The sequence below is a fragment of the Eremothecium gossypii genome, chromosome IV, assembly GCF_000091025.4.
Source record: "Eremothecium gossypii ATCC 10895 chromosome IV, complete sequence".
In the NCBI taxonomy this organism is placed as follows: Eukaryota; Fungi; Ascomycota; class Saccharomycetes; order Saccharomycetales; family Saccharomycetaceae; genus Eremothecium; species Eremothecium gossypii.
In genome coordinates this window covers 1,253,998-1,279,938 of record NC_005785.6, presented here as the reverse complement: position 1 = coordinate 1,279,938, position 25,941 = coordinate 1,253,998, and the positions used below count along the sequence as shown (strand labels likewise).

The following is a 25,941-nucleotide window of genomic DNA, read 5'->3' as shown; positions in this document are numbered from 1 at the left end:
ATCGTCGGCTTACCTGATGCGGAATTTTTTCTGGTTCCCGCGAACTGGCTGGCCGAAAAGCTTCGTTGATCTGCTTGTACCTCGTTTTTTTAATCTAAAGTTTATATAATATAAAAAAGCCCTAAGGACATTCGAATGTAAAATATAATATCAACTGAGATTTTAATGTTATAATGGGATAGACCCGATGCTTTTGTAGTGGCGGTGGACGCCAATGTTCATAGTAATAGTTTCGAGGCGCAGCCAAAAAAAAAAAAGGCGCTTAGCACTTGATGCCGTTAGGTGCGCCAGAGCAGCCTGGGAAGGTCTTGCCCAAAATGTTGTTGTCGGCGAAGGTCCACTTAGACGCATTCTTGACGAGAATCTTGAGCTTGCTGCCCTTGCCGACGGTGTTACCGGTGTTGCCTCTGACCTCTAGGTTGGTGATTGGGCAGCCGCCGGTTGGGGTGCCGGTGGTGGTGCCGTCCTTGTAGTCGCCCTGGATGACGATAGCGAACTTGCGGATGTTCTTGACCTTGTTGTTGATGAACTTGATGTTGTCGACCTTGCCAATGGCGCCCACGAAAGTCTTGATTCTTAGACCGTTGTCCGACTCGACGACCTGGTTGTCCTGTGCGAGGAAGTTGGTGACTGAGTCGCCCTTCTTGTGGCCAACAGACCCGATGGAAATACCGTGGCCACCGGAGCAGAAGTTGTGTAGGAAGCGAATCTGGTCGCCCGAGTTAACTGCCAGACAGTCATCCTGGTTCCAGATCTTGTTGTCATGAATCAAAATGTTGGTGGAGGAGCCGACGTCAAAGGCGTCGGTGTTCTTGGCCTTGCCGTCACCCGCACGGTTGTCGAAGACGTTGTTTCTGATAGTCAAGCCGTGACAGTTGTTGACGGAGAAGGCCATCTTTGGAGTGTTGTGGACGTTCAATTTCTCAACGACCGACTTACCGGTCATCTTGAATCTCATGAACTTTGGCTTTTCGTTCTTTGGGTCGCCAGCGCCGTTCCACCACTTCTGACCTTCACCCTCCAGGACGTGGCCTGGGGCACCAGTAACATGGATATCCTTACCACCTAGCAAAAAGACTGGACCAGCCCACTTGGCGTAGTCCATGGTCACCTTTCCAGCGAAGGTGACAGTGGTGCCGTCGCGCAGACCGTACAAGTCCAGAGCCTTGCCCGCTGGGACAGTAAAGTCCTTGATCACAATGTTGGTGCATTTCTTGACCTCGGCGACCTTGTTCAAGTCCTTGCCGGTTAAGACACACGCGCCATTGACCGTGGCGGCAGTGGCACCGCCGATGAGAGCTGCTGTTGAAACGAGTGTAGAGAAGAGCATTTGAATGTCGCTGGCTTTCAGTGGAAAAAGACAAGACATGAACTATCAGCGGGCGAACCTTTTATAGTTCATCGCGCAGCCCATCACGCCAATGGCCGCCGCTTGGAGCGGAGGTATGTTACAGAACCGTTACGTGTCACTGCGCACATCAGTTGACGTCTACAAGGCACATACTCGGAATTACCATGGATCCGTGCCAGTAGATGCAGATTCGAGAAGGTGAATAAGTCCTGTCAATCCGTCGAAGCATACCCCAGATCGCCATCCGAGCCGATTGACGTGCGCCCCGTAGAATACCGCCAGGCAAAAAGGCACAGGACGCCGCCGTCGCAGCCCGGCGCTGGAAATTCCTCCTTGGGTATGTCGAAGAAATGGTGAACTTAGAGTTGCCACAGGCACACCGCAAGCAGGGCTTCGCATAGCACAGAGGTGCAGGCTCGATGTTGCAACATTCGAGCACTGGAAGGCCAGCTACTTGTCGCACGTCTTCGTCAGCCGTCGGCGCATATCTGCGCCATACACGCCGAGCCATTGCGCTGCACGGCCACACTAGTCGCATGTTGTTATCCGCCTTCGCCGCCAGTATGCTTCTCCGTGTCATGTAGCCCGTCCAACATATCGCCGTCCAGGTATGTGGTATGCACCCACAACGGGCCCGAGACACTCTCCCCGCACCGTGTGCGCCCCGTCGTCACCCACCGCAGTCTTCTTCCTGCTGCAGTCTTCTTCCTGCTGCAGCAATGGCGGCCGGTCCTCCATTCATGCGCAAGACGGCGCTATCCCATGATCTCTTACTACTTTAACCCCCATCAGTAGACTGTGAAGGTGTGTCACCAATCTGGCTGCCAGGCCGGCAAAGCGTGGCTATCCAACCTCGAATGCTGCAGCTTACTGTCTGAACCCATCGCCTGCTGCTCGAGTAGCTACCCAACTGTGAAGTTGTAACGAGATGTGACTTTGTCAATGGAAAGTAGGCTTGAATAGCCTCAAAACTGACAAGTATATAAGTGATTCTTTAGCTACTAATCACCACAAAGAAAATTTTGGAGAGAGTGGTGATGTCCAGTTCCAACAATCAGAGCAATACTTTTCAAGGTATGTGGCTGGAGAGGGTATGCTTGGTCCCTTTCATTCCCGGGGCGGTTTGGGTCGCTGGTTATGACTAACCAACTCTGGGCGCGTGATTCGGGACGGCGCAGGGCAGGCGCTGCGCAAATTGAGAGGTGTGGATATTAACAGAAGAGACAGAGCGCAGAAACAAGTTATCTGTATGGGTCAAAAGGATCATCCAGCCGAATAAGGATCACAAGGCAGGCCTGGCGGGGGCGCGGCCGGGGCGGAGCATGGCGCGGCGGACGGAGCCGGAGAGCAAGGAAAGGGCTGCGGAAAGCTCGGAGTCGGTGGTGAGCACGCCGAGGGGGTCGCACAGCAGCAGCAGCTCGTCGGCGCGGTCGGTGCGGAGCGTGCAGACGGCGCCGGCGCGCTGTAAGCTGCGCGGAGGCGCGTGCGCACCGGCGCCGCGGGTCGAGTTCGAGGGTGCGAACGACAACGCGAGCACGGTACCGTTGGTGTCGATGTGCTCGTCATCGCTCAAGTCCAGCACGTTTTCGGACGTGCACTCGGTGCAGTCGACCCGCGCGACCGTGTTCTCGAACAAGACCTTCGACACGAACTCCAGCACGATCGGTATCCCCCCCGCCAGCATTGTGGACCGCGGCCGCCACACGGTCGCCGCGCCCAGCGTACTCAGCATCGGCACGTCGCAGACGCCGCAGCCGCCGCAGGGCCGGGGCTCGAACCGCCATGCAAACAGCATTCACACGTCTGTGAGTCTGACGAGCATCGCCACCATTCTTGACTCTTAGGCTACCGCGCGCTGGCCGCCCGCATCGCCGCCAACTACCTCCGCTCCGGCAGTGCAGTAGGTAGCGGGCGGCTAATGGCAATGCTATGGACTATTCCATGATGGTATGTTATCGTGCCATCTTCTTCGACGCCCGGTTTGTCACGTGACCACGTGTTCCACGTGCGGGCACTTTAATTTTGGGTTGAAAAAAGTTAAAACAGGCTGCTTCACCTACTCGATGTAATCTGCACTGATTGCAACGACCGTTGAGAGCACGCCGATCCATTTCTCGAGGCTCCAAGCTGAATATTGCACGTTAAGATGGTTGTTCCACAGCTAGATCCTAAGCTTACAAACCCCATTGACAACGATGCGCCACCCACCATCTACGGATCGGCACTGACTCCAGAGCTCGCTACAGCCGCTTTAAACCTTCCGATCGACTTTCTGAAGCAGAAGGAGTCGCTCGCGAACAAGCACGTAGCGCGCCATCCGATCACGTTGTCGGTAATAATGTTGGCTGTTGCAGTCTATATGGGAAACAGCTGTGTGCTACCTGCCGGTCCGTCACAGTCGGTGATCGAGCAGCTGACGGCATTCGCCGTGCTGAACAAGAAAGAGCTCATCAGCGCTATTATTGTGCTGTGTGTCGTGTCGTCGCTGACCATTACTACACTCGCCAAGATGAATGCGGCGTTGTTTAAGAGCAAGACAGACGCGATTTTGGAGTCAAAGGGTGCTAATATCTTTAAGGTGAACCTGTCAAACCTTGCCGAGGGCGACTCCGAGGTTGCGAAGAGTGAGGAAGTTAACAACACGCACGTCGTGGTCTACCGGGAAACCCCCATCGCGCTGGTTTCGGTCAAGGAGAACAAGGGGCTATCTACCAAGGACACGCTCGTCGTGGGAGTTTCTACCATCGGCTGCCGTTTCGTTTATTTGAAAAGTGGAATACTAGAAGACCTTTTGGACTGGGCACTAGTCAGGACCAAGAAGATACAGAAACAGTCGGGCAAGTATTCAACCGGCCAGTCGATGAAGCTTCTCGTGGATGTCTATTCGTTTGATAAATACATGAAGAGCCTCCTCAAGAAGAAGGGATTCAGCCATCTCGAGAGCTTTAAGTTGCCCGAGGACAGGATACTCAGTAGTATCTTTGGAGTACGCAGAGAATTATGGGGTGTGCAATTCCACTTTGAATCCGCAGAGGAAAAATGAGAGTGTATATAGGTTGTTACCATCGCATACTGACGCGTTATACCGCAAACTATGTAAACTCATACAGACATCTAGGGTGTCTAAGCCATTAATATACTTTTAGGGCATATGCCCGCATTCTTAATAGGTCGTTTTCACGAATGCGAAACTTGCTATCCTAATAGGCCGACGGGAAAGTTCCTTTTGTAAAGCCTGCTTCTGAGAATGCCTTTTCTCCGCAGGATCACCCTGATATACACTGACACGAGGTAAACACATACAGTGATCGCAAACCATATACAAGTACGCTTCAGAAACCCTAAGGGGCTCCACCTCTTCTTTGGGGGTGGCGCGTCCCTTAACCTGGTTAGATCACTGTCAAACATCTGCGTCCGTATTAAGGACCACTTCATGTACTCATCTTCTTCCATCTTAATTGACTCCCCTAGCTGCCATTTCAGGAACTTGGTGATTTCTTGGACGTAGTCAAAGGTATCCTCGCCCTCGGCTCCCTCTGCAGAGGTAGACGACGCCCAGTGGTATTCATACGTCTCAACATTATTCAGAATCACAGTCTGCGAGTATGTGCCAGTCTTGGAACCTATTCCAATGTATCTTTCCCCCGTAACAGGATTCTTTGGGAGCTGTACGCCGGTCTGCTGCTTAAAGAGCTGTATCCACTGGTTCTTCCCACTGTAGTCGATATCAACCTTGAGAAAGCCTACGCTTTCAAGGTATATAATGCGAATTCTCGTTTTGCGACCTGAAAGATGTGCCGGCAGATGCATCAGCTGCAAAGACGTTGAGCGACGGCCATCGCTGGCAGCGTCGTAGTATTCGCTGCTTGGGTCCTTGTTTAGGAACATCGATATAAACGGAGGCGCCAGCTTGGTCTCCGGATCATTCTTGTATGTATCCAAGACGATTGCCAGACCTGGAAGATTGCGCGGAAAGCCCATCAAGTCATGATTGTCCATCTCCAGAGCAGTATTCAGCATGTATTGTTTTCGAGCATAGGAAGAATGGAGGTCCTCCCGCATGTAGTCCTGCTGCGAAGTGAGTACAATCGCCATACCATCACCTACAGGTGCATTGTAAGATTGCGTGTCAATGCTGAAATCCACAATGGTCTCGAAGTCGTTGATCGTGTTATCCCCGATCCCATTCGAGAGAAGTACTCCCCAGCGATCCTTCTGTCCCCGGAGCGACAACTCGATATGTTCCCAATTCTTGATCTGCGCCGTGCCACTGACATGCCAGTACTTGTTTATTTTGTCTAGGAAAGGTACCATTAGCGACGCGTCTCCATTATAGAAGCGCTTCACTCGTAATTCCTGCCCGTCCTGTTCCTTGATCCATCGATCTACCACCGACAGCCCTTGCACAGCGGGATCACCCTGCTCTTGATCCAGCGCTGGGAATATCACATGGAATACCACGAATGTGATAACAACCAGTATTGATGTGAGCCAGGCGCCCGTGTGATTACGAGCAGAGGTCAAGCGCTTGCTCCCCATGGTGTTGCTCCACCAACACAAAGAAATGTGAGTTTCCACACCGTGACAGTTTCGAATACGCTGTAATGACAGGCGAGGGTTCTCTCGCGAAGGCCACTCAACGGGTTTAGCTGCACTTGCAATCAGTTAGGACAGCTGAGTATGTATAATGTGATTTTCCTGCATAAATGTCTACGTTCACTCGACAGAATGAGGTTGAACTAAGGAAGAAATTGCCAAAGGAAGAACCGAGCACTGTCCGCGAGTAGAGATGGACAGGGACATGCGACACCGCTTCCGATCTAGTAGTCTAACGTCTATTCCTGGTCTGAAATGCGAGTCACGTGATTCCGAGATGCCCAGGGTTAAAAGCCTTCAACTCCAAATGGCCACATGCATTGAGGGTCCCAGCGACAAGAATACTAATGGCGAAGACGCATACCCCCCGTTGCATTGTGATCCGTCACGGACAGACTGAATGGTCAAAATCAGGTCAATACACAGGCTTGACAGACCTTCCGCTGACCGAATATGGTGTCGGCCAGATGCGGCGCACTGGTGCTGCGATATTTAGCGCAAAATACATTGATCCTGCGCACATAACATACGTATTTACTTCTCCACGCCAACGCGCGCGGAAGACTGTGGACCTGGTTTTGGAAAGCCTCAGTGAAGATGAACGTGCACGCATCCAGGTGGTGGTCGACGAGGACCTACGGGAGTGGGAGTACGGTGACTACGAAGGTCTGCTGACAAGCCAGATTATCGAATTGCGTCGTAGCCGTGGCTTGGACTGCAAGCGCCCATGGAATATATGGCGCGACGGCTGCGAGAACGGCGAGAGCACCCAGCAGGTGGGCCTGAGGCTATCACGAGTGATTGCCCGGATCCAGGCATTACACCGGCAGCACCAAGCTGAGGGACGGCCGAGCGATATTCTGGTGTTTGCGCATGGCCATGCTCTCCGTTATTTTTCTGCGCTCTGGATGAAGATGGGCGTCGAAGCGCCGACGCCAGACTGCGCCATGCCCTCGAGTAACCGGAATGACGATTCCGTGCCCTTGGTGCGGCTGGAGCAATTCCGGTACCTGCAGGACAACCCCAACTTCTTGCTAGACGCAGGTGGCATCGGTGTGTTGTCGTACGCACACCACAATATTGACGAGCCAGCTCTAGCTCTCGCTGGCGCTTTCGTTTGCCCCCCACAGGAGGAATCACAGCACGACGGGTAAGGTACACAACCGGAAGAAGTTACTAATAATACTAACGAAGGGCGGTAGTACCACCACAAATGAAAATAATTAACCATATAAATCATATCCTTTAAATTCTGTCAGCTATCCTTTTAATAGAACTCAAAGTTCGCTGTCCCAGAAAGAACTGACACGGTGCAACCATCGGTACCCTCGCCATTGTAGACTCCATTTTCGTACTTACAGTCACCAATGACTTTGGACCCCGGGCTCGCTACTATTCTGACATTGTAGTTTGGAGGTACCTTGTTGTTGGGGTTAGGGATAATGGACAAGTAACTGATACCATTGTCGTAACCTGCTCCAAGCACGACAGGAGCCCAGTTACCTATACCAGAGCCGTTCTCTCCCCATACGCAACCGTCTTCCACCGAAACGCCCGCATTATTGACGTAGTACTGAGTCGAAGTCTTCTTACCCTGCCACATGTAGTAATTGTTGGCATCCACGACCGAAACCGGCTTACTGCTGCCAGGCTCCAATACTGTGGGGACAACCATGTTTTCCGAGGCTGGGTAATCAGTTCTGCACATGGCGATTGGCTGCCCGACCTTGTTGACCGCTGCAGCGGAGTCAACGTCCCATTGACACAAATAGTCCGCGCCAGGGTTGGAGCGATGCAATTTTCCATCCTTACAGTAGAGACCGCCAACGGAGCGACCGTCCCCAGGCTGACTCGAAGGCCATTGTGTCTTCGACATACCGGCCTGGCATGCGTAGGAGCAGTAGAAGCCATCCTTGCAGCCTTCCGCAGTGCTGCCATCCATGTCCATCACAGACGCCCATCCGCCCAGCCCGACCCATGACAGATCAACCACACCTTGGCCCACAGGGAACTCGTCGCATGAGACACTCCCATCCACGAATTTCTGAGTAGGGGGTTCAAAGTTCTGAAGATCGCCGTGGATGTCCGATGGACCAGTGGTGTTCTTTGGCCGCGAGCTGGCAGAGGGATACGCACTGCTAGTCGATGAAACATCCGTGCTTGAGCCCCACACCGCGGTGCTTATGGAACTTAGCCACCCGGCACTTGTGCTAGATAAATTGGTGTCTGAAGGTTCCGCAGTAGAGCTGAGGACCGGCGTCGACGTGTTCAAAGTAACATCGCCTGCAAGCGTGCTGCTGCTAGCTACTGACTCCGATACGGAACTGATGTCGGACAGAGGTGCAGTCCCGGACACGTTCGCGGTCGGGAAAGCTGAGACGTCGGCATCACTGGCGCTGCTGAATGACACGCTTGAGATGGACTCTGGCGCCATGGTGGCGTTGCCAATCGACGTATCACTCTCCAAGGTTTCGAAATCCGCGATCAGGGTACCGTTCCCTTCGGACGACTCGCTTTCCGTGAAGCTGTCGCTAACGAACGTGGACGTCCCATCGCTGACAGCCTCGCTAACGGATTCGCTTCCACTGGCGTATCGAGAAGTGTTGGCCCACACGCTGCTGGATTCCACGCCCGGCGTGGGCGACATCTGCCGCTCCACATCGGCGGCCAGGAACGGGGTCGCTGTCATTGTCAGGTGGCCCTGGCTATCGCGCCTGTGCCGCCGGTGCTTGTGCGTGGGAATGGCAGAAGAGACCGGCAACACTGCAAGGAAAACGAAAGGCTTCAGCTGCATCTCTATCAGTTCTTAGCGCCTAGCAGATTGAGATGGCTACGACTCCACGTGCAGAACCGCCGCCACGGGAAGAGCTTTATATATGCGAGTGAACAGGGCTGTGTTAGCCAGTCCGACGCCAACCGACTACATAAGCATGGCCTGCTCGTCCCCCAGGTCTTCGATGGTTCCGTAGTTCTGCCAGGGATTCCGGAATTACTTTTCCATCCCGGAGTTACTTTTTTCCGATTCTCCGGCTACTTCGATCGCCCCTGGAAGCCGGAAAGGAGAAGCCGGACAGGGGTACCCTGTCCATCGGTCACGTGACAATACAGCATCCGAAACAATGACCGCACCGGAGCCCAGTATGTTTTGGCATAGCGTAGAGACCCTAGAGCCCAAAAGGCGCCCCACAGTAGAGTACTCTGCAGCGAAGGGTGCAGGGTATCCAAGCGAATGGTCGATCAACTGGTTTATTATGGGGTCGTGGTGGCGGTAGTTTCAAGCGGTATGCAGTCTTTTGGCCTGGTACTTCAGCGCAAGGCTGCGCTGCAAGTGGCACGGGGAACTGTGCAGGTGGTGTACCGTAGCCGCCTATGGCAGATGGGTCTGACGCTATTCATTCTAGCGAACGTGTTCGGAAGCACGATGCAGATTGCCACGCTACCACTGGTGATGCTGGCCCCGCTGCAGGCGTGCGGACTGCTGTTCAACAGCTGGTTTTCGTGTTGGCTGCTCGCAGAGCCGTTTTGTATGCTTACGTGCGTCGGGACGGTGCTGATCTGCGGGGGCGGCGTGATGCTGGGGACTGTGGGCACACGCATGGGGCTGGCGTCCGGGGACGCGCTGCGGCACGATTACGGACAGCTGGTGCAGCTGGTTAGCCGCTCGCGGTTCCTCTGGTTCTTCGGCGCAAGCAACGTGCTGGCGGCGGGCCTGGTCGCATACGCGTACTATCGCCTGCGCAGGTCGCGCTCGTGGGGCGTGCTGCGGCACCTGGACTCGCGCTGGCCGCAGAAGGACGGCCTAATGCTCGCGCTGGCCAGCGGGATCTGGTCTGCCCACTCGCTGCTGTGCGCAAAGTGCGTCGCGGACATCCTGCTACATGCCGCACACGAGCCGTTCGTGTTCTCGCTCCTCGCGTGGCGTCTGCTGCCGGTGTTGTGCTCCTTCCTCACTTTTGCGCTGCTGCAGCTCTACCTGCTGAACCAGGCGCTGCAGTACGTCTCCACATCCGTGCTCTACCCGTTTGTCTTCTCCGTCTACAACAGTGTCACCATCCTGAACGGTGCCATATTCTACGAGCAGGAGGCCCTGCTCGGCACTGCCTACGTCTTCGGCATGCTGTTCGGCCTGCTTTCTCTCAGCGCCGGCATCTCGCTGCTCGCGAGCATCGCCGATGCCGAGCCGCTGTCCAAGCACTCCTCGCCGCAGTTCTCGACGTTTCTGGCACGCGACTCCGTCTCGAGCTTCCCTACCTGGCAGGATGGGTCGGCGCCAGACGAGTATGTCTCGCTGCCGCGCAGGCCACAAGGCTTTATAGACGGCGGTCGGAACCTGCGCAAGCTCTCCTTCGAGCAAGAAGGTCTCCTGCAGCAGCTGGTGTGATTGACCCAGCGCGGTCACTACGTACATGTGCTGCTGCATCTGCATAATAATGCTGGACCAACTATAATATGTGCATTTCCACTTGGCTGGCCGCCGTGGTCCAGTTAGCGCTTGTTAATATGGCCGTTAGACACTACGCGAAACGCGTCAATCGGGACAGTTATAGTTTTTTCTTTTCTCTTCTGTTCCAGGAGCGAACTTTTAAAAAGTTGACGTGAAATGGAGGGTCGTGGGCTGTGCATAGCAGCTAAGGACGCCGAGTGAGGAGCTGGTGTAGTTAGATATAAGCGTGCGGAAGGTTATTGATTCTGTCATGTCAATTGTGAGTCTCTTGGGGGTGAAGGTGGTCAACAACCCTGCCAAGTTCACCGATCCGTACGAATTCGAGATCACGTTTGAGTGCTTGGAGCCCCTGAAGCACGATCTGGAGTGGAAGCTGACATATGTGGGGTCATCGCGGTCGCTGGAGCATGACCAGGAGTTGGACTCGATCCTGGTGGGGCCGATCCCGGTGGGTGTGAACAAGTTTTTGTTCACGGCGGATCCGCCGTCTGCGGAGCTGATTCCCGCGAGCGAGCTGGTGAGCGTCACGGTGATCCTATTGTCGTGCTCGTACGACGGGCGCGAGTTCGTGAGGGTGGGGTACTATGTGAACAACGAGTACGACACAGAGGAGCTGCGCAACGATCCTCCGCAGAAGGTGCAGGTGGACCACGTTGTGCGGAACATCCTGGCCGAGAAACCACGTGTCACGCGGTTCAACATTGTATGGGATAACGAGGCCGAGGACGAGTACCCTCCGGAGCAGCCGGGCGTTGACGACGAGGAGGTGGACGACGAGGACGAGGACGAGGACGAGGACGAGGAGGGCGCGGACGAGGAGGGCGCGGACGAGGAGGGCGCCAGCGACGGCCCCGACGCCAAGAAGCGCAAGGTCCAGACCGAGGACGAGGAGGACGATGAAGCGGAGGAGATAGATCTGGAGGCCGAGGAGGAAGAAGACGAGGACGAGGAGGACGAGGACGGCGACGAGGCCGAGGAAGTAGACGAAGAAGAGGAGGATGACGACGGCGAACCGGTCGGCGCCAGCGAAGGGGGGGCAGACACAGTACCTACCCCGCAGGATACTACCGAGTCTAAGTAATTAAGCAAGCTTGGCTTTTGGTAGGTATATATATCTCTAAACAGCTTACATTTGACCACTTTGATACTCACGCCAGAGCTCATTAATAACCTGCGAGACGAGCGTAATCAGGTTGGTGTCTGGAACAATACCCCTGCTGCTGCAGATGCGCTGCATTCTGTCTGGGTGCCAGCGGACCCGCTGCTCCTTCAGCAGCCGCTGAAAGGGGATCTGCAGCAGCAGACTGCTTTCCGTCAGGAACGCGCGGACACCCGCTGCAGTAACACATTCCTTGCTGGCGTCCAGAAGAGGCGGTAGCGTAGGCACGGGGATGCGCACGTCGCGACTTCCGAACCAGTACTCTTTCATCGCACGGCGGCGCCCAGAGGCACGGGCAGGCCGCGGTGCGCTAGGAGGGATATGGACAGTCGGCGGTGTGGTTGGCTCGGTATCTGAAGTCGGCGACATGAGGTTGTAGGCGTCTTCTGTGACAAGGAACTGGTAACCGTTGACGTCTCCATAGGCCCTTAGGTTCGCCGTTACCGGTCCTCCACAAGGTGTCTGAGAGACTGGAGGGGACATCACTGGCTCTCGGAAACGCACTTTGTGCACATTACAGAAATCAAACCGTTTCGTCATGTTTGCTGGGCGCCCCAGGCTAGGTGTCTCTCCGGAGGCATGCATGCCAGCCGGTGTGACTTCGTCAGAGGTCGCACCACTGCCTCGCGCGTGCAAAAACACCGGTCTCTCGTACTGTATAGACTCCTCAGAGCTGCTATAGTCACTGTCGCTCTCCGTGTGGCTCATCCGAGCGCCCACGCTTTGGCTGGGGCCGCTTGTGACGAATGAATGCGAACTGCTATCCGGCTGCCATTAAGCATCTATACATCACGTGATAAAATACAAAGTGCTTTGTCGAACTTATTTATTATGTCCACCAAAGTTGAGCCCGAGGTTGGATTTCTGCATAGGGGGAATTCTGGAGGGGCGCCAACGGTTGGGAAGGTGAATCACGTTCCCCGAGGTATGGTGTGGTCCAATCGAGGTGGCTGTTTCGGACCTCGCAATCAAGGAACCGAAACAAGAACTCTCTTGAGGTGATTGGACATTCCGGGTATATATCAAAAACGTCCATAATGAACTCGCCCGTCCTCCTGTTTCTAAGGCATAAATTATACCATTCGCGATAGGTTTTGAACATGAACCACGGTCTGTGTATTTGGTACGGTGCGAAATCAAGAGCCAGCGGTATTAGCTGTTCGCATCCGGTGCCCCTAATGCTGCATTCCGCTCGCAACAGAACTCCGTGCCCCGGGCAGGAGAGCTGTAGCGGGGGCAACTTGAGACAGTATTTTCCTGGCTGCGTCATCCTCTCGGCGACAAAGTCCTCCAGAGTGTGCTTTATCTGAAGCTCCTGTAAAACTTTCCGTGATGCGCCCTCTCGCTCATCCCCTCGCTCATCATCGTCGCGACAGTCGAACGCGGTAACATTCAAGTAGATCGTAGGACGCAGGCCCGGGGTTCGTTGAACCAGATGTACCCATAAGCTGAGCTCTCTCGATTTAGAATTGCATAACAAAACCTCCACTGGCTTCAACGGCAAGCGGTTCTGCTCGAAAGAGAGACTCTGCAGGATAACGAGTGGATAGACAAACTCCATATAGTATGCCCAGTACCAGGCACCTGTCATGCGCTCCTCAATACTCTCCGAACGGTCACCCGCCGTCTGGGCTATACCCTCGCGGCACAGAAGCCTCAACGGCTCCAATTCCTCTAAGCAGGCTTTCGAATAACTACTAAAGCCCTTCAGGCACCTCGTCAGCAGTTTATGGTCGGCAAGCCTCGCACACTTCAAAGCACACACTACATCGTGCAATCGGTACCATTCGCGTGACAGATAGCGCAGCTCTGGTGCATGAAAGAGCAGCTCGAGCTTTACCTCATCTGGGAGCGATGCGATTCCGACTCTAGAGGCGGGCATGTTCACTATACCTTCTGGTCCCAAGAATGCAGGAGTGCATCCTTTGCCTGACTCTTCAAAAATAGAATTTAAATGAGTTAGAATCGAACCAGCGACTATTAAAAAGAATTGGACGAGACCGGAATCGAACCGATGACCTCTCCCATGCTAAGGGAGCGCGCTACCAACTACGCCACACGCCCAGGTATTGATGGTATCTGTTAGTATGTAGTATATGTATCACGACTGTAACTACGCGGTCAGAACCAAGGTGCCCTGAGCGCCCTGAAGCATGGCCACAAGGCCATCCGCATACCATATATGCTCCGATGTCGTCAGTTATTAGCCTGGTTGCTGGTACAGATGTCAGTAATGCAACCCTTGCATAACACCCACACCCATGAGATCCGGCGTTTTGTGGAGATCGCGAAAAGCTGCTCTTTAGTTAATAAACAAGCCCTTTTCAGACCGTTGGATGCAATAGCAGAAGCCACTAACTGCTCATTTGAACAGGATCCGGAGCCAATATAAGACTGTGATATTCTTCAATAGGTAGCACATACATCACTCTGGCAATAGTGCTGAAGAGCGAAGTGGAATGCGTGAGTTGGGCACTTCACAGCAGTATCTCCGGCCGGCGAGCAGCTGCTCGCAAAGCGGGAGCGTCAATCAGCTTCTCCGCAGGCCCCAGCTGCATTTAAACAGCGACTCTGATGACGACCACCCCCTGGGACCACCGAAGTTGAGCAACTTTGGGTCGGCGTTGCTCACGGACAAGGAGAACGAAACCCCGACCTATCTGAGGCGCAGTGGGACGTCTCTACAAGGGGGTAACGCGACCGCGACGAGCGGGCATACGAAGCCGAGCACGTTCACTGGCACGATGAACACGGAGGACTCGCACTCGACGTTGTTCAGCTCCATGTCGAAGCATCAGCCTAGCATGACGACGGTGGACGCGGAGCGCACGGCTCCGGGCGACGACGGACTTAGTTCGCACCGGTATCAGGTGATACAGCAGTCGATGAAGGATGAGATACTATCAAGACAAGGCACACGTCGGAGCCGGAGGTTCATTACATCACGGCTTGCGACGTTGGGCCCGGCAAAACGGAACTCTACCACGACAAACTTTGAGTTTTCGTCCAACATCAGCCATGATGAATCTAGAGATGTGTCCCACCAGGAGGGCAATGTTTCCACCTCTTCCAACAGCAACAGTGGTGTGCTTAACAACAATGGGTACAATGTTTTCCTTGACACGGAAGAACGCGCAAGACACGACGACAAGGAGAGCCACAGTGCAGCCCGTCAATCTGGCCTAAGTGACTACGGAAACATCTCATTTGGAGACTTGAACCCTTACCAATACTTGAAGAAGCACAACCTACCAACTAGCGAGCTCCCGAACATTTCACGAATTTACTTCGAGATGCAGAAAAGGGAAAATAGGAGGGCTGCAGTACGAAAGAATGTACTCAATGGCAGCGGGGGCCAGGTGGCACAGCTTCCTACGAATAATTCTGCCATAGCTTCCACCGCTGTTGCATTGAAAGAAGCCAACGGTATTGCCTCTATTAGCTCCGGTAGCAATAAGCTAACTCCACCACAGGCTGCTAATTCGATGATCAAAAGGGATAGGCAGCCCCGGAGGAAGCACAGCGATGCCTCCGTAAGCTCTTTCTCTAAATTACTTTCTTCTCCTATATCTGCAGGGGCACCCAACTATGCAGACTCCCAGAAACATACACCCGTACAGAAGAATTCTACTCCTTACGAACCACTTTTAATTAATCAGAATACCAAGAAAAGGGAGGCACTGAATAGCCTGGATGTCAACGCAAACCGCCATCCTTCAATAATAACCAAGAAACAGAAAGTGGACGAGTTACATGACTACCTCAAGAAAGCCCCTGCCGCGGCGTCCGTGAAGAAGGTAGAAATTGTCGAACCAGTCAGAGACCCTGTAATTACAACAATTCCCTTAAAACCCCCATCTGCAGAGGTACCAGCTAATGTACACCAGTTACCCCAAAGGAAGAGACAGGTGATTACTGTAAATGGGTCCGAATATGAGAAGGTAGAACTATTGGGAAGAGGAGGCTCTTCAAAAGTTTACAAAGTTCGCAACTCAAGTAATAGGATATATGCACTCAAGAGGGTCTCCTTTGATGAATTTGATGATGCCAGTGCTGATGGATTCAAAGGCGAAATTGAACTTTTGAAAAAGTTGGAAAACCAGACTCGTGTTGTCAAATTGATCGATCATGAAATGAACCATGGTGTCCTATACGTGGTTATGGAGTGCGGCGATCACGATCTCTCACAGGTGCTAGCGCAGCGGTCAAGTATGCCGCTAGACATCGAATTTGTGCGGTACCATGCGCAGGAGATGTTAAAGTGTGTCAAGGTTGTTCATGATGCTGGTATTGTGCATTCCGACTTGAAGCCTGCCAATTTTGTCTTTGTCAAGGGTATCTTGAAGATCATTGACTTTGGCATTGCCAACGCAGTTCCCGACCACACAGTGAACATTTACCGTGATACACAGATCGGTACCCCAAACTATATGGCACCAGAAGCGTTAGTGGCGATGAACTACACACAGGACTCAGACCAAATTCAACAGGAAATGCATCATAATAGATGGAAGGTTGGCAAGCCCTCAGATATCTGGTCTTGTGGTTGCATAATGTACCAAATGATATATGGGAAGCCACCTTATGGGAGCTTTCAAGGCCAGAATAGGTTACTAGCAATAATGAACCCAGAAGTGAAAATAGTATATCCCGAAAAGACACCTACAGGGGACTTTGTCCCACGTACTGCATTGGATACTATAAAGGCATGTTTAGAAAGAAATCCGGAAAGGCGTTGGACCGTGGATGAGTTGTTACGGGGCCCCTTCATTAAACCAATTACCGTTACTCATTTCTTTATTCGCGATTTGATTAAAAATGCGGTAAAATATGGTTCTGATCAGAGGTATGTTTCTAAGGAAAAGGTTGAGGACTTGGCAGATGATGTTTGGCATAGGTTAAGTGATTTTAGATTGTAAAATACATGTATAAACTGAAAATGATAAGAATATTAATGATTGTAAAATTTTTGTAATATTGATTTAATAACTTTACTTCTTTTGTTCCTTCTGAAGATTACCCCTTCACAGGAGCGCTATCATGTTGGGTCTTCTCAGTCATTTCGGACTACATTAATTGTAGGCAAGCATGCTGGACTATTTTTTCATTCTTATTTATTATGTATATAACATCTACCTTGGTCCAAATTTGGACATGGAGGCAGGACCTGATTCCTCCCACTCCTGCTTTGTGAGCCACATATGTTCCTTATCGGCCATAATGCTAGCTAGGACAGCACCACCGGTAAACACCATATGTTTTCTTCTAGGCGGATCTTCAATGCGCACCTTAAACTTTTCTAGACGAGTAGGATCGTTCTTCAACACCCGTGTAAACCATAACTGCTTCAATTCCTTCTCTAGTCTGGAAGGCAAACCGGGGTACATGGAGGAACCTCCGGAGAGGACAATGGCCTTGTACAAAGTTGAAACAATATCAACGTCTGCGGATTGAATCGTATTGAAGAGCATCTCACCAATACCGGGTTGCTCTACATCCACTAAGCTTGGTTGGAAGAGACACTCTGGTGCCTCAAAACGCTCCGACCCGACCTTGATCACTCTTCCGTCAGGCAGTTCGTACTGTTCCACAAGTGTGGTGGTTTCCTGAGCCAGTCTGGTATCGAGGTCGAGGTCGTACGATACATAGCACAGCTTCTCCTTGATCTGGCGTACGGTCTCGAAGTCGGCTGTTTTGTTGAAGGCATATCCCCGACGCGATAGCAGGTCAATCAGGTACCTCGTCATATCCCTGCCAGCCACATCCAGTCTCCTTGTCAAGTGGTTCAGCACGACAGACTCGTACACGGGCACAATGTGCGTGACACCGTCGCCCGAGTCGACCACCACCCCCGAGGACAGCCCCTGCGCATACAGCGCCAGCACCGCCTGGATGCCCACATACACCCCGCCGAAATCATACTTCTCAAACATCACCTCGCACATCTGCTCTCTATTCCGCAGCGGATTCATCGGCGGCTCCGTCAGCAACACCTTGCCCCCCGATGTCGAGGGCAGCTTCATCTGCTCGTAGAACGCATAGTCCCACAGCAGTTCCATGTCTGCCCAGTCCCGGATAATACCGTTTTCCATCGGATACGAAATCTGCAGGTACGATCTGACTTGACTCGCCTCATCCCCAATCATGATGTCTTTCAGCGGCGTGCTGACATTGGCCCGCTCGTCTGCTCTGAGAATTGGTCGCCCCACAATGGACGGAAATGTGTAGTCAGGGAAGTTTTCTCCCGCACGACCGATTTTGACGAACCCCGTTCCCTGATCCAGGACAATTGGCTTTTGCGGATCCATTTTGAAGTCAATTTGAATGAGCTAAAGCTATTAGGCAGTATAGTCTGAGTATAGGTGTACGTGGTGAAGTTGTATCTTCAAAAAGTCCATGCCATAAAGCCCCTTTTCGCTACCCTCATTCGTCTTCTTATACGAATAAACTGCTGCGCTTCCAAAGTCCCGGTATGGTACCAGTGGGAAGTCCTATAGAATTATAGGCTGGAACAGGCGCTTGATGTTGCGCATTTCACTTATACCAGCCCTTCTGGCGGGGTTCGCATGAAGCGTGGCGGATCGGAGCACCCAAAGAGCGTGGCAGAGCTGTTGGGTGCGACCAAAGGCAAGTTACGTATTTGGATAAATGCACGGGACTGAATTAGAGCAAGCTCTGGTGCTAATCTACATTTTTGGAGCAGCCTAATTCTATATGCGTGGTAGTGGTGTGCAGTGCGATTGTCTTCGACGACAGCGTCGCGGACAAAAAAGCAGACGCATCGGCCTCTGCGTCAGTAGCGAATCTCGTAGGCGCCAGAGCGCGAGATGTACTTGACCCACTTGAAGGTGTTGTACTTGAGGTCTTTCTCCACGACCTTGAAGTAGCGGACGACAAGGCCGCTGTTGCTGAACATCATGATCTCGAACTTCAAGGAGATGGGCGGCCGCGGCCACTGGTCGAGCACCTGCGCGTAATGTCCCTGCTCGTCGGCTATGGTGACAGCAGAAAGGGTGTTTTCGGTAAGGCCATGGAATTTGTGGATCTTCCAAATGATGGCGTTTTCCTCGGGGACGAACTTACACTTGCCGCAGGACACGTTCACCTTGGCGCTTATCGTGTAGGGCGGTGCCGGGATATAGAGCTCGACGTCCTTCGCGGACAGCTTGGTGGGGAACAGAGACTGCAGGGTGATGCGGTACTCTATAGACCGCTCATTGACCTTGGAAACCACGGGGGTGACCTTAAAGGGCGGCCGGAGGTCGTCTCTGATGTGGTACTTCATCAGCTCGAATTCGCCGTCTGGGGGAACAAAGCGGATGACCCGCTCCTGATCGAACTTGTTGAGCTGCACGCACTGGTGGAACTTGCAGTCCTCGAGCACAACACTTTCGCGCTCGTCCGTGCCGAACACGCGCGGCGCGTACTGCCTGCGGGGCGAGCGCTGCCGCAACGACTGCGAGTCATTGAACCCAAAGTGGCAGAGTGGCATGCCGGACAAATGCGCGGTGCATTGGACCGTGCCATCCACATATGCCTTCAGGATCGTGCCGTCGCGGTTTACCAGCAGGCTCAGCTTCTCTATCACATCTAGGTAGACCTCGTTTTTCTTATACTTGATCCCCTCCCCGCGCCATGGGCACACATCCCGGCTGAAGTGGTCCAGCGTCTCCACGGAGACGTTCTTCGTCCCCGTCCGCCGCAGCCGCGCGCTGTTCAGGAAGTCGTCGCCGCTCGCGCTTTCGCCCGTCGCCGGCTTCCGCGACAGCAGCGGCACGATGTGCGACAGCTCGGTATCCTGGGGAAGCCCACTATCCAGCACCACGTCCAGCAGCTCGTAGCACAGCATGAAGTCATCCAGTAGCGCCTCCTCAGTGTTGATTGCGTATGCATCCAGCAGTTTGTTCATGTGATACAGAAACTCCCAAATCGCCGCGCTGTCCGCATTACCTCGCACCACCACCACCATCCAGAGCCCTCCACTCGTGCGTATGTGCTGGAACGTCGTTGACCCCAGGGTCAGCACCGGTGATCGTATCTCCAACCCATTGATAACTTGCAGCCGGAACACTTCCGACAGCGATTCCTTGGCCTCCCCGCTGATGAGCTTGCTCACTATCAGGCTCCCACGGGGCGCAAATACAAAGAACGCATCGATCATTGCACGCTAGCTGCACCTAGTCCTTCACTTCCGCGTCCTGACTTCTCACCGATAAACCTTGCATCTGCTTTCCCGCCATTGGCCTCGAGCCTCTTGGAGAATAATAGCCAATTGTTGGATCGTCAAGCGCTACGTCATATTCTACGGGAAGCGACACATAATAGCGACCGGACATAAACCTTGTGACATAAACTAGCTATGAAAAGCAGGCTAACAAGCGGATACGAAGATAGATCTCAATTGGCAGTGGACGCCTTCACCCAGCGTCCTATATGAGTTTCCACGTATCGAGCTCGGGAGTGCTGCTCGACGTTTCGGGATGTGAAAAATTTCCTGTTAGCTAACATATAAGGATTTTACTCATCTTTTGACCTCGTGGGCACCATACAACGCACAGGAGTATCGCAGGAGGTATAGTGGTAAGGAAGACGAGTGCACGCGCAAGATGAACAATATAATCGTGTTTGCGGGGAGTTCTCACCCATCGCTTGTCAATAAGATATGCGAGAACCTGAGCATCAGGCCTGCGGAGGTGAAGCTCGGCAAATTCTCGAACGGGGAGACGAGTATCAATATCGGGGAGTCCGTGCGGGAGAAGGACGTTTACGTGATTCAGAGTGGGTGCGGGCACGTGAACGACAATTTCATGGAGCTTTTGATTCTGATCAACGCGTGCAAGACGTCCTCTGCCAGTCGTGTGACGGCGGTGATGCCGTACTTCTGCTACTCGCGGCAGCCGGATATTCCGTACACAGCGAAGGGGGCTCCGCTGATCTCCAAGGCGCGGAAAGCAGGCGAGAAGGGAGCGGAGGCGGTGGAATCGGTGCTGACGACTCAGAAGCCGGTGTCACAGAGCGCACGAAAGAGCATCGAGCTCGCGATCGAGAACAGTATCTCGACGCTACAGCTGGGCGAGTCGGCGCCCGTGCGCGCGAAGCTGGAGCACTCAGGTTCGAACTCGCGCATTCCGGTCATCCAGAAACACGAGGAGGCGTCCTCGTCGGAGGCTGCTGGAACTGCCTTCAACTCCAATAACTCTAGCTACAAGCTATGGGTCGCCCAAAGCGGGACTCTGGTCGCCAATCTGTTGACGACTGCGGGTGCGGATCATGTGATCACGATGGATCTACACGACCCCCAGTTCCAAGGCTTTTTCTCGATAGGCGTTGACAACCTCTACTGTAAACCGCTCATCCAGGCCTACATACAGCACCGTATACCCGAATACAAAGATGCGGTTATTGTATCGCCAGACAGTGGTGGGGCCAAGCGTTCGAGCAAAGTGGCAGACGCCCTGGGGCTTCCATTTGCGCTTATCCACAAGGAGCGCCGGTCGCAAATCCTCAAAGGCCCGCCCGATGCTACTCTCGCTTCTGGGGGCGGGATGCCTCTTTCGCCCAAGCCACTGATTTCTAATTTGAACTCCACTGATGTGAAGTCTTCGTTGGGCTCCTCCAAGTATGTGCAAACTACTATGCTGGTTGGACAGGTGCGTGATAAGGTGTGTATCCTGCTCGATGATCTTGTTGACACTTCGTATACTATCACACGTGCTGCGACCCTATTGAAGGAGCAGGGCGCCACCAAGGTTTATGCAGTGGTCACCCACGGAGTGTTTAGCGGCGATGCTTTGAACCGCGTAGCCCAATCGGCGATCGACAAAATCATTATTACCAATACTGTACCACAGGAGGAAACTGTAAGAATTTTGGGGAAAGATAGGGTTGACATCATCGACGTATCCCGCGTCTTTGGTGAAGCAATCAGGCGTATCCATAATGGTGAATCCATCAGTATGTTATTCGAATACGTTACTTAACTAATTGTAGTATAGTCAATAAATTATATATCCATCCTATATTAACCGAATGACGCTTTGCCGTATCCCTTACGGAACCAGTATCTTCCCTTATATATGCGACATATCTCGGTCTGGTATATTGCTACAATTATGGTTGGCATAATGTTACGATAGTTGTTGAGTGTCCTACAATATTATCCAGCATTAAAAAAGAAAATAATTCATGTGTGTAATTCATGAGTGCTGGTTTGCGTTGTAGTAGCCTAATGTTAAGCAATATAGGACAGCACTGAAAAGATTTATTAGTTTATTATCCTTAGAAGTCATGTGAATCATTGTTCTCTATACATCTGCCCTATGGCTTCAAACAAATCATGAAGCCTTCTCTTTCTCCGACACCTTGTCCTTTTGTTCCGCGTTCAGTATTCGCAGTTCTTCCTCTGTGACCAGGTGGTGTGTATGTGTATCAGGTGGATGTACTGCCAGCAGGTCCTTATCACATGCCTCTATAGATAAGAACCATGGATCCTGAATTATCTCAGTGATTGATGCCCTCTTCTTTGGGTCTAACTCAAGCATGCGGCTGATTAACAGCCGAGTCGCACGCGGTAGCAGCTTCAATAGTCTATAAGGCCCTTTACTGTGGTCATTTTCATCGTCAGGTTTCTGACAGAAAAGTTTAAATGATGGGACATCTTCACTTGGCTTTTTCCACGGAAACCTTCTCAGGGACATACAGTAAAACATGACTGCGATAGACCATACATCAGCCGCACTTGGGTCATAATACAGCTGCGTCAGCAACTCAGGAGCCAAATATGGATCACTACCAACTATGCCTTTGGCTGGTTCCAGTTTACTATTGAAGTTGTACCGGAATATAATAGCGCTCCCAAAGTCGATCAATTTGAGAATTCCGTCTGCAGTCACTACGCAGTTATCAAGTTTCAGATCGCGATGCGCTAGCCCTTGGGAATGCAAATAATCCACACCACGGCATATTTGTTTAAAGTAACACCAGACCTCGTGCTTTGTCATTTGGTTGCTCATGACAAGATTGAAGAAATCATAGGGACAATACTCCATGACCACCAAGAAAAGCTCGCCCTCTTGCAGCATATCTAACGTCTCGATAATATTCTGATGACGTAAAGTGGATCCCGTGCAAAATTCGGAAGTCACTTTACGCGAGTACTCCTTCAATGTCTCGCGCGGTGCCCGGGGTCTAAACCGTTTCACAGCGAAAAGCTGCCCGTCAGTCGACTTGATGACAGACACAGACCCAGAAACACCCTCTCCCAGAACTTTGCCAGGGATCCCAAACTTCTTGATTAACGCATGTGCATCGTCCGACCCATAAAGAGTCATCTGTATCGTTTCACGATCAGTTATAACTGCTGTTGCCGGTATAACAGTTTGCTGTGGCGGTGGGGTCTTGTCTTCTTGTTTGCTGGAACTGGGGAACTTTAAAAAGCGCTTCAAACGCAATGACTTCTTAATCTGGCTAGGTTCCTTTGCTGGCGGCGGCGTCAACTGATGCCGCTGCGCTTCCTTATCACGGATGGACTCAATCTGACTCTGCAAGTACTGAGTCAAATGCTGATTCGGATGAGGTGACGTGTCAAGAGTAGTCGCCGAGTAGGCGCCGGGCGACTTTTCCAATTTGTGTTGCGCCTCCTGATCACCCGGATTATACAGTAGCTGCACCTCGCCCTTCTTAGCGTCCCCAAACATGGGAATTCCATGAACCCCCCGGCTGGTCATCGTCGATAGAGACGGCGACGACGGGAAGTTCGGCAGTCCATCTTGAGCGCCCGACTGTGATGACCAGTTGCTGGGTCGCGGAGAAAGCAGCGTATCCAGTTGCAGCTTGTCCGTTCCGCCCACGTGCGTAGATCCCGTCTGCTGCCCAAGACCACTCTGCCCACGCCCGCTGCTGTGCTGCGGGTGCCCACTGGCACCGCCGCTCCCCCTAAAAAGCCGTGACAGGTTTAGCTTGCTCTTGCTCTTTGCAGCATTAAAGAAGCTGGAGTTTGATTTGGTCGATCGAATAGAAGTACTATCAGCAACGCTGCCATGACTTTGCTGCGTCGATATAGTTTCCGGCATTTTATATATGGTAGCTGCGGCACTTCAACAAAGTCCGACTCCGTACTTGGCGCACTATAATCCTGTATGTGGGTAGCTTATCCTCAGAATGTACGACTCGCCGGATAGAGTATCATGCACTCACCGTTTCTTCCCATATAGAACCGCAATTCGAATTAGACAGCACAGCTCAGAACGCATTATGAAAATCCAGGAATTGTAAAGGGAAACCTAACCGACCCATTGTTGTCCCTGCATCGTATCGCACGATTCTAAGCACGTGAACACGAGGTCGGGGGTTTACATACGAGGCCGTACTCGGCTCTTGCATAACAGTTACTGATGGTCATGCTGCATTCGATGAGGATTCCGAAGGGTCCTCAGAGCTATCCTTAGCAGTGGATTCCAAGTAGAGTCCGCGGTGAGAAGACAGACGAAATTCTGCGGCCGAGTGGGAATCGTCCCAATCCTGGGCAGGCTCGATAATGGTCTTCGGGACACCCTCGATGGTGACGATGGACTCAACAATCCCGTTCTTGGTAGACCGATAGCTCGAAGCAATTGCATTCCGGTAAGGCAGCTCCTTGGCGGCGCCAGGCCTGGGAGCCAGCGCGTCCACGCGGCGCGGCAAGCCTCCGCGAAGGTGGCCGGAGGAGGGACTGTGCCCGCCCTCCATCGTGGTCACTACGTGGGTCGTGGACCCGGTCGCGTAAGTGTGCTCCAGTGCCTTGGTGGCCAGAGCGGAGTGCTCGTTGACCATGACCTCGCGAGCGGCATGCTCACGTGACGGCGTAGTCGAGGTCCCTCCGTAGTCGCAGGACGCACCGCGCTCCTGCGGCGAGCCGTGTGCGGACTGCAGCGCGTGGTTCTCGTCGCTGTTATCCGCGGTAGCTCGGTTGGGACAGTCGGCATGCTGCAGAATTGCGGCCTGCCTTTTGATCGTCACATGTGGGTTGCTAATGTTCAACGGGTTCGCGGCAGGGTTCAGTGGCTGTATCACATCCTGGGCAGGATGCAATCGGCCTTCTGCCGGCCCGGCGCCGAGCAGGGCCTGCTTCTCGGCCGGGCCAGCCTGCTCGGAACGAGCGCCAGCGGCGGCCACAGCAGATGCCCTGCTGGTGCTAGTGTAGAGAGAGTGCAAGTAAGATGTCACATGGCGGCGCGAGAGAGGCCCCGGCTGCTCGCGGACGATCCGCTGGTGAATATTCACAAACACGTCAGACTCGTCCACGATTTCCTCGCCTATAAGCTCCTCGATAACGTCTTCCAGCGTGACAACACCCAGAGCCCCAGAAGAAGAGCCAGGGTCCCGGGACACAATGCACATGTGGGACTTGCCTTCTTGGAAGTAGTTGAGGATATTCAGGCATGACGTATTTGGCGACGTCTCCGGGAGTGTGGCAAGCGGAAAGTGCGAAACGGGCAGCGCATCAGCAGGGTCATAAGATATAAGGACCCGCACCAACAACATTCCAATGAAGTTGGTGGGCTGCCCAGGCAGGTATATCGGAATCCGCGAGAAGCCAGAGTTGAAGATCTCCTCAACGACCTTCTCGTCCAGGATCCGGTCCGCACTAATCGTAAATACGTTCTCGATGGGCGTCATGATCTCCTGCACCTGCTTGTCCTTCAGGTCGAGCACCGCAGATATGATAGTGACCTCGTCCTGCGTCAGGCGCTCCACACCCATCGTTTTGTGCAGCGTGACCAGCGTCTTCAGCCCGGACTTCTTGTACACGGTCCCGTGGTCCTCGCCCAGTAGGTAGTCCAGCAGCAGGGCTATCGGGTACGCCACCGGGTATGTCAGGTACATCAGGCACAGTACGAACGGGCTGCACCACGCGCCCACCTCCAGCCCGTAGCGCACGCACACCGACTGCGGGATGATCTCCCCGAACACCACAATCAGCCCCGTGCTCATCACCACCGCCTGCCATCCCCCGCCCAGGCAACGGTCCAGCACGATCGGCAGCGTCTCGTTCGTGATCACATTGCTCAGCAGCAGCGTCACCAGCACCCAATGCTTTCCGTGCCCGATCAGCCGCAGCACCTTCCGCGCGTGCTGCCGCTCCGCGCGGCTCCCCGACGTGCTGATCACCTTCAGGTACATCTCGTCCTGCCCCATCAGCCCCAGCGTCAGTCCCGCAAACATCCCCCCCAGTAGCACCAACACCGCACTCACCGCCATGAACGTCCAGAACTGCCCCTCGCCCGAGGGCACCTCCGCGCGCCGCCCCGCCACTGGCAGCGCCGCCGCCAGCGTGGGCACCCGCGCTAACACCCCGAGCACCCCTGCACGTCTCGCGCTTCTATCCTGACTTCGTCGCATGCCGTCCTCCCG

General features: G+C 53.3%; 16 protein-coding genes and 1 non-coding gene across 17 annotated transcripts; 7 read left to right on the top strand and 10 right to left on the bottom strand.

Annotated features, from left to right (window-relative positions):
• Nucleotides 1-262: 262 nt before the first annotated feature.
• PGU1 (endo-polygalacturonase) lies at nucleotides 263-1,369 on the bottom strand (the record flags this gene model as incomplete). The annotated part of the gene is made up of 1 exon (NM_209776.1): nucleotides 263-1,369. One exon carries the CDS (start codon nucleotides 1,367-1,369, stop codon nucleotides 263-265), a length of 1,107 nt encoding a protein of 368 aa, NP_984423.1.
• A 1,019-nt stretch (nucleotides 1,370-2,388) lies between these two features.
• Nucleotides 2,389-3,195, top strand: AGOS_ADR326C (uncharacterized protein; the record flags this gene model as incomplete). Its single annotated transcript, NM_209775.2, has 2 exons — nucleotides 2,389-2,425; nucleotides 2,579-3,195. 2 exons carry the CDS (start codon nucleotides 2,389-2,391, stop codon nucleotides 3,193-3,195), a joined length of 654 nt encoding a protein of 217 aa, NP_984422.2.
• Nucleotides 3,196-3,497: 302 nt separating this feature from the next.
• Nucleotides 3,498-4,394, top strand: PHO86 (Pho86p; the record flags this gene model as incomplete). The annotated part of the gene is made up of 1 exon (NM_209774.2): nucleotides 3,498-4,394. One exon carries the CDS (start codon nucleotides 3,498-3,500, stop codon nucleotides 4,392-4,394), a length of 897 nt encoding a protein of 298 aa, NP_984421.2.
• A 152-nt stretch (nucleotides 4,395-4,546) lies between these two features.
• UIP5 (Uip5p) lies at nucleotides 4,547-5,890 on the bottom strand (the record flags this gene model as incomplete). The annotated part of the gene is made up of 1 exon (NM_209773.2): nucleotides 4,547-5,890. One exon carries the CDS (start codon nucleotides 5,888-5,890, stop codon nucleotides 4,547-4,549), a length of 1,344 nt encoding a protein of 447 aa, NP_984420.2.
• A 404-nt stretch (nucleotides 5,891-6,294) lies between these two features.
• On the top strand, nucleotides 6,295-7,101 carry SHB17 (sedoheptulose-bisphosphatase; the record flags this gene model as incomplete). The annotated part of the gene is made up of 1 exon (NM_209772.1): nucleotides 6,295-7,101. The coding sequence occupies one exon, from the start codon at nucleotides 6,295-6,297 to the stop codon at nucleotides 7,099-7,101; it is 807 nt and encodes a 268-aa protein (NP_984419.1).
• A 113-nt stretch (nucleotides 7,102-7,214) lies between these two features.
• On the bottom strand, nucleotides 7,215-8,741 carry UTH1 (SUN family protein UTH1; the record flags this gene model as incomplete). The annotated part of the gene is made up of 1 exon (NM_209771.2): nucleotides 7,215-8,741. One exon carries the CDS (start codon nucleotides 8,739-8,741, stop codon nucleotides 7,215-7,217), a length of 1,527 nt encoding a protein of 508 aa, NP_984418.1.
• A 435-nt stretch (nucleotides 8,742-9,176) lies between these two features.
• On the top strand, nucleotides 9,177-10,328 carry AGOS_ADR321C (ADR321Cp; the record flags this gene model as incomplete). The annotated part of the gene is made up of 1 exon (NM_209770.2): nucleotides 9,177-10,328. The coding sequence occupies one exon, from the start codon at nucleotides 9,177-9,179 to the stop codon at nucleotides 10,326-10,328; it is 1,152 nt and encodes a 383-aa protein (NP_984417.1).
• A 313-nt stretch (nucleotides 10,329-10,641) lies between these two features.
• Nucleotides 10,642-11,472, top strand: ASF1 (nucleosome assembly factor ASF1; the record flags this gene model as incomplete). Its single annotated transcript, NM_209769.2, has 1 exon — nucleotides 10,642-11,472. The coding sequence occupies one exon, from the start codon at nucleotides 10,642-10,644 to the stop codon at nucleotides 11,470-11,472; it is 831 nt and encodes a 276-aa protein (NP_984416.2).
• Nucleotides 11,473-11,517: 45 nt separating this feature from the next.
• Nucleotides 11,518-12,258, bottom strand: AGOS_ADR319W (uncharacterized protein; the record flags this gene model as incomplete). Its single annotated transcript, NM_209768.1, has 1 exon — nucleotides 11,518-12,258. The coding sequence occupies one exon, from the start codon at nucleotides 12,256-12,258 to the stop codon at nucleotides 11,518-11,520; it is 741 nt and encodes a 246-aa protein (NP_984415.1).
• A 121-nt stretch (nucleotides 12,259-12,379) lies between these two features.
• Nucleotides 12,380-13,432, bottom strand: AGOS_ADR318W (ADR318Wp; the record flags this gene model as incomplete). The annotated part of the gene is made up of 1 exon (NM_209767.1): nucleotides 12,380-13,432. One exon carries the CDS (start codon nucleotides 13,430-13,432, stop codon nucleotides 12,380-12,382), a length of 1,053 nt encoding a protein of 350 aa, NP_984414.1.
• A 109-nt stretch (nucleotides 13,433-13,541) lies between these two features.
• AGOS_t0085 lies at nucleotides 13,542-13,614 on the bottom strand. Its single transcript has one exon. It is a non-coding gene; the product is annotated as a tRNA-Ala (tRNA).
• A 395-nt stretch (nucleotides 13,615-14,009) lies between these two features.
• MPS1 (serine/threonine/tyrosine protein kinase MPS1) lies at nucleotides 14,010-16,469 on the top strand (the record flags this gene model as incomplete). Its single annotated transcript, NM_209766.2, has 1 exon — nucleotides 14,010-16,469. One exon carries the CDS (start codon nucleotides 14,010-14,012, stop codon nucleotides 16,467-16,469), a length of 2,460 nt encoding a protein of 819 aa, NP_984413.2.
• Nucleotides 16,470-16,682: 213 nt separating this feature from the next.
• On the bottom strand, nucleotides 16,683-17,858 carry ARP2 (actin-related protein 2; the record flags this gene model as incomplete). The annotated part of the gene is made up of 1 exon (NM_209765.2): nucleotides 16,683-17,858. The coding sequence occupies one exon, from the start codon at nucleotides 17,856-17,858 to the stop codon at nucleotides 16,683-16,685; it is 1,176 nt and encodes a 391-aa protein (NP_984412.1).
• A 485-nt stretch (nucleotides 17,859-18,343) lies between these two features.
• Nucleotides 18,344-19,711, bottom strand: APM4 (Apm4p; the record flags this gene model as incomplete). Its single annotated transcript, NM_209764.2, has 1 exon — nucleotides 18,344-19,711. The coding sequence occupies one exon, from the start codon at nucleotides 19,709-19,711 to the stop codon at nucleotides 18,344-18,346; it is 1,368 nt and encodes a 455-aa protein (NP_984411.2).
• Nucleotides 19,712-20,156: 445 nt separating this feature from the next.
• PRS5 (ribose phosphate diphosphokinase subunit PRS5) lies at nucleotides 20,157-21,530 on the top strand (the record flags this gene model as incomplete). The annotated part of the gene is made up of 1 exon (NM_209763.2): nucleotides 20,157-21,530. The coding sequence occupies one exon, from the start codon at nucleotides 20,157-20,159 to the stop codon at nucleotides 21,528-21,530; it is 1,374 nt and encodes a 457-aa protein (NP_984410.2).
• Nucleotides 21,531-21,884: 354 nt separating this feature from the next.
• On the bottom strand, nucleotides 21,885-23,621 carry RTK1 (putative serine/threonine protein kinase RTK1; the record flags this gene model as incomplete). Its single annotated transcript, NM_209762.2, has 1 exon — nucleotides 21,885-23,621. The coding sequence occupies one exon, from the start codon at nucleotides 23,619-23,621 to the stop codon at nucleotides 21,885-21,887; it is 1,737 nt and encodes a 578-aa protein (NP_984409.2).
• Nucleotides 23,622-23,946: 325 nt separating this feature from the next.
• MAM3 (Mam3p) lies at nucleotides 23,947-25,929 on the bottom strand (the record flags this gene model as incomplete). Its single annotated transcript, NM_209761.2, has 1 exon — nucleotides 23,947-25,929. One exon carries the CDS (start codon nucleotides 25,927-25,929, stop codon nucleotides 23,947-23,949), a length of 1,983 nt encoding a protein of 660 aa, NP_984408.2.
• Between the last annotated feature and the right edge of the window lie 12 nt (nucleotides 25,930-25,941).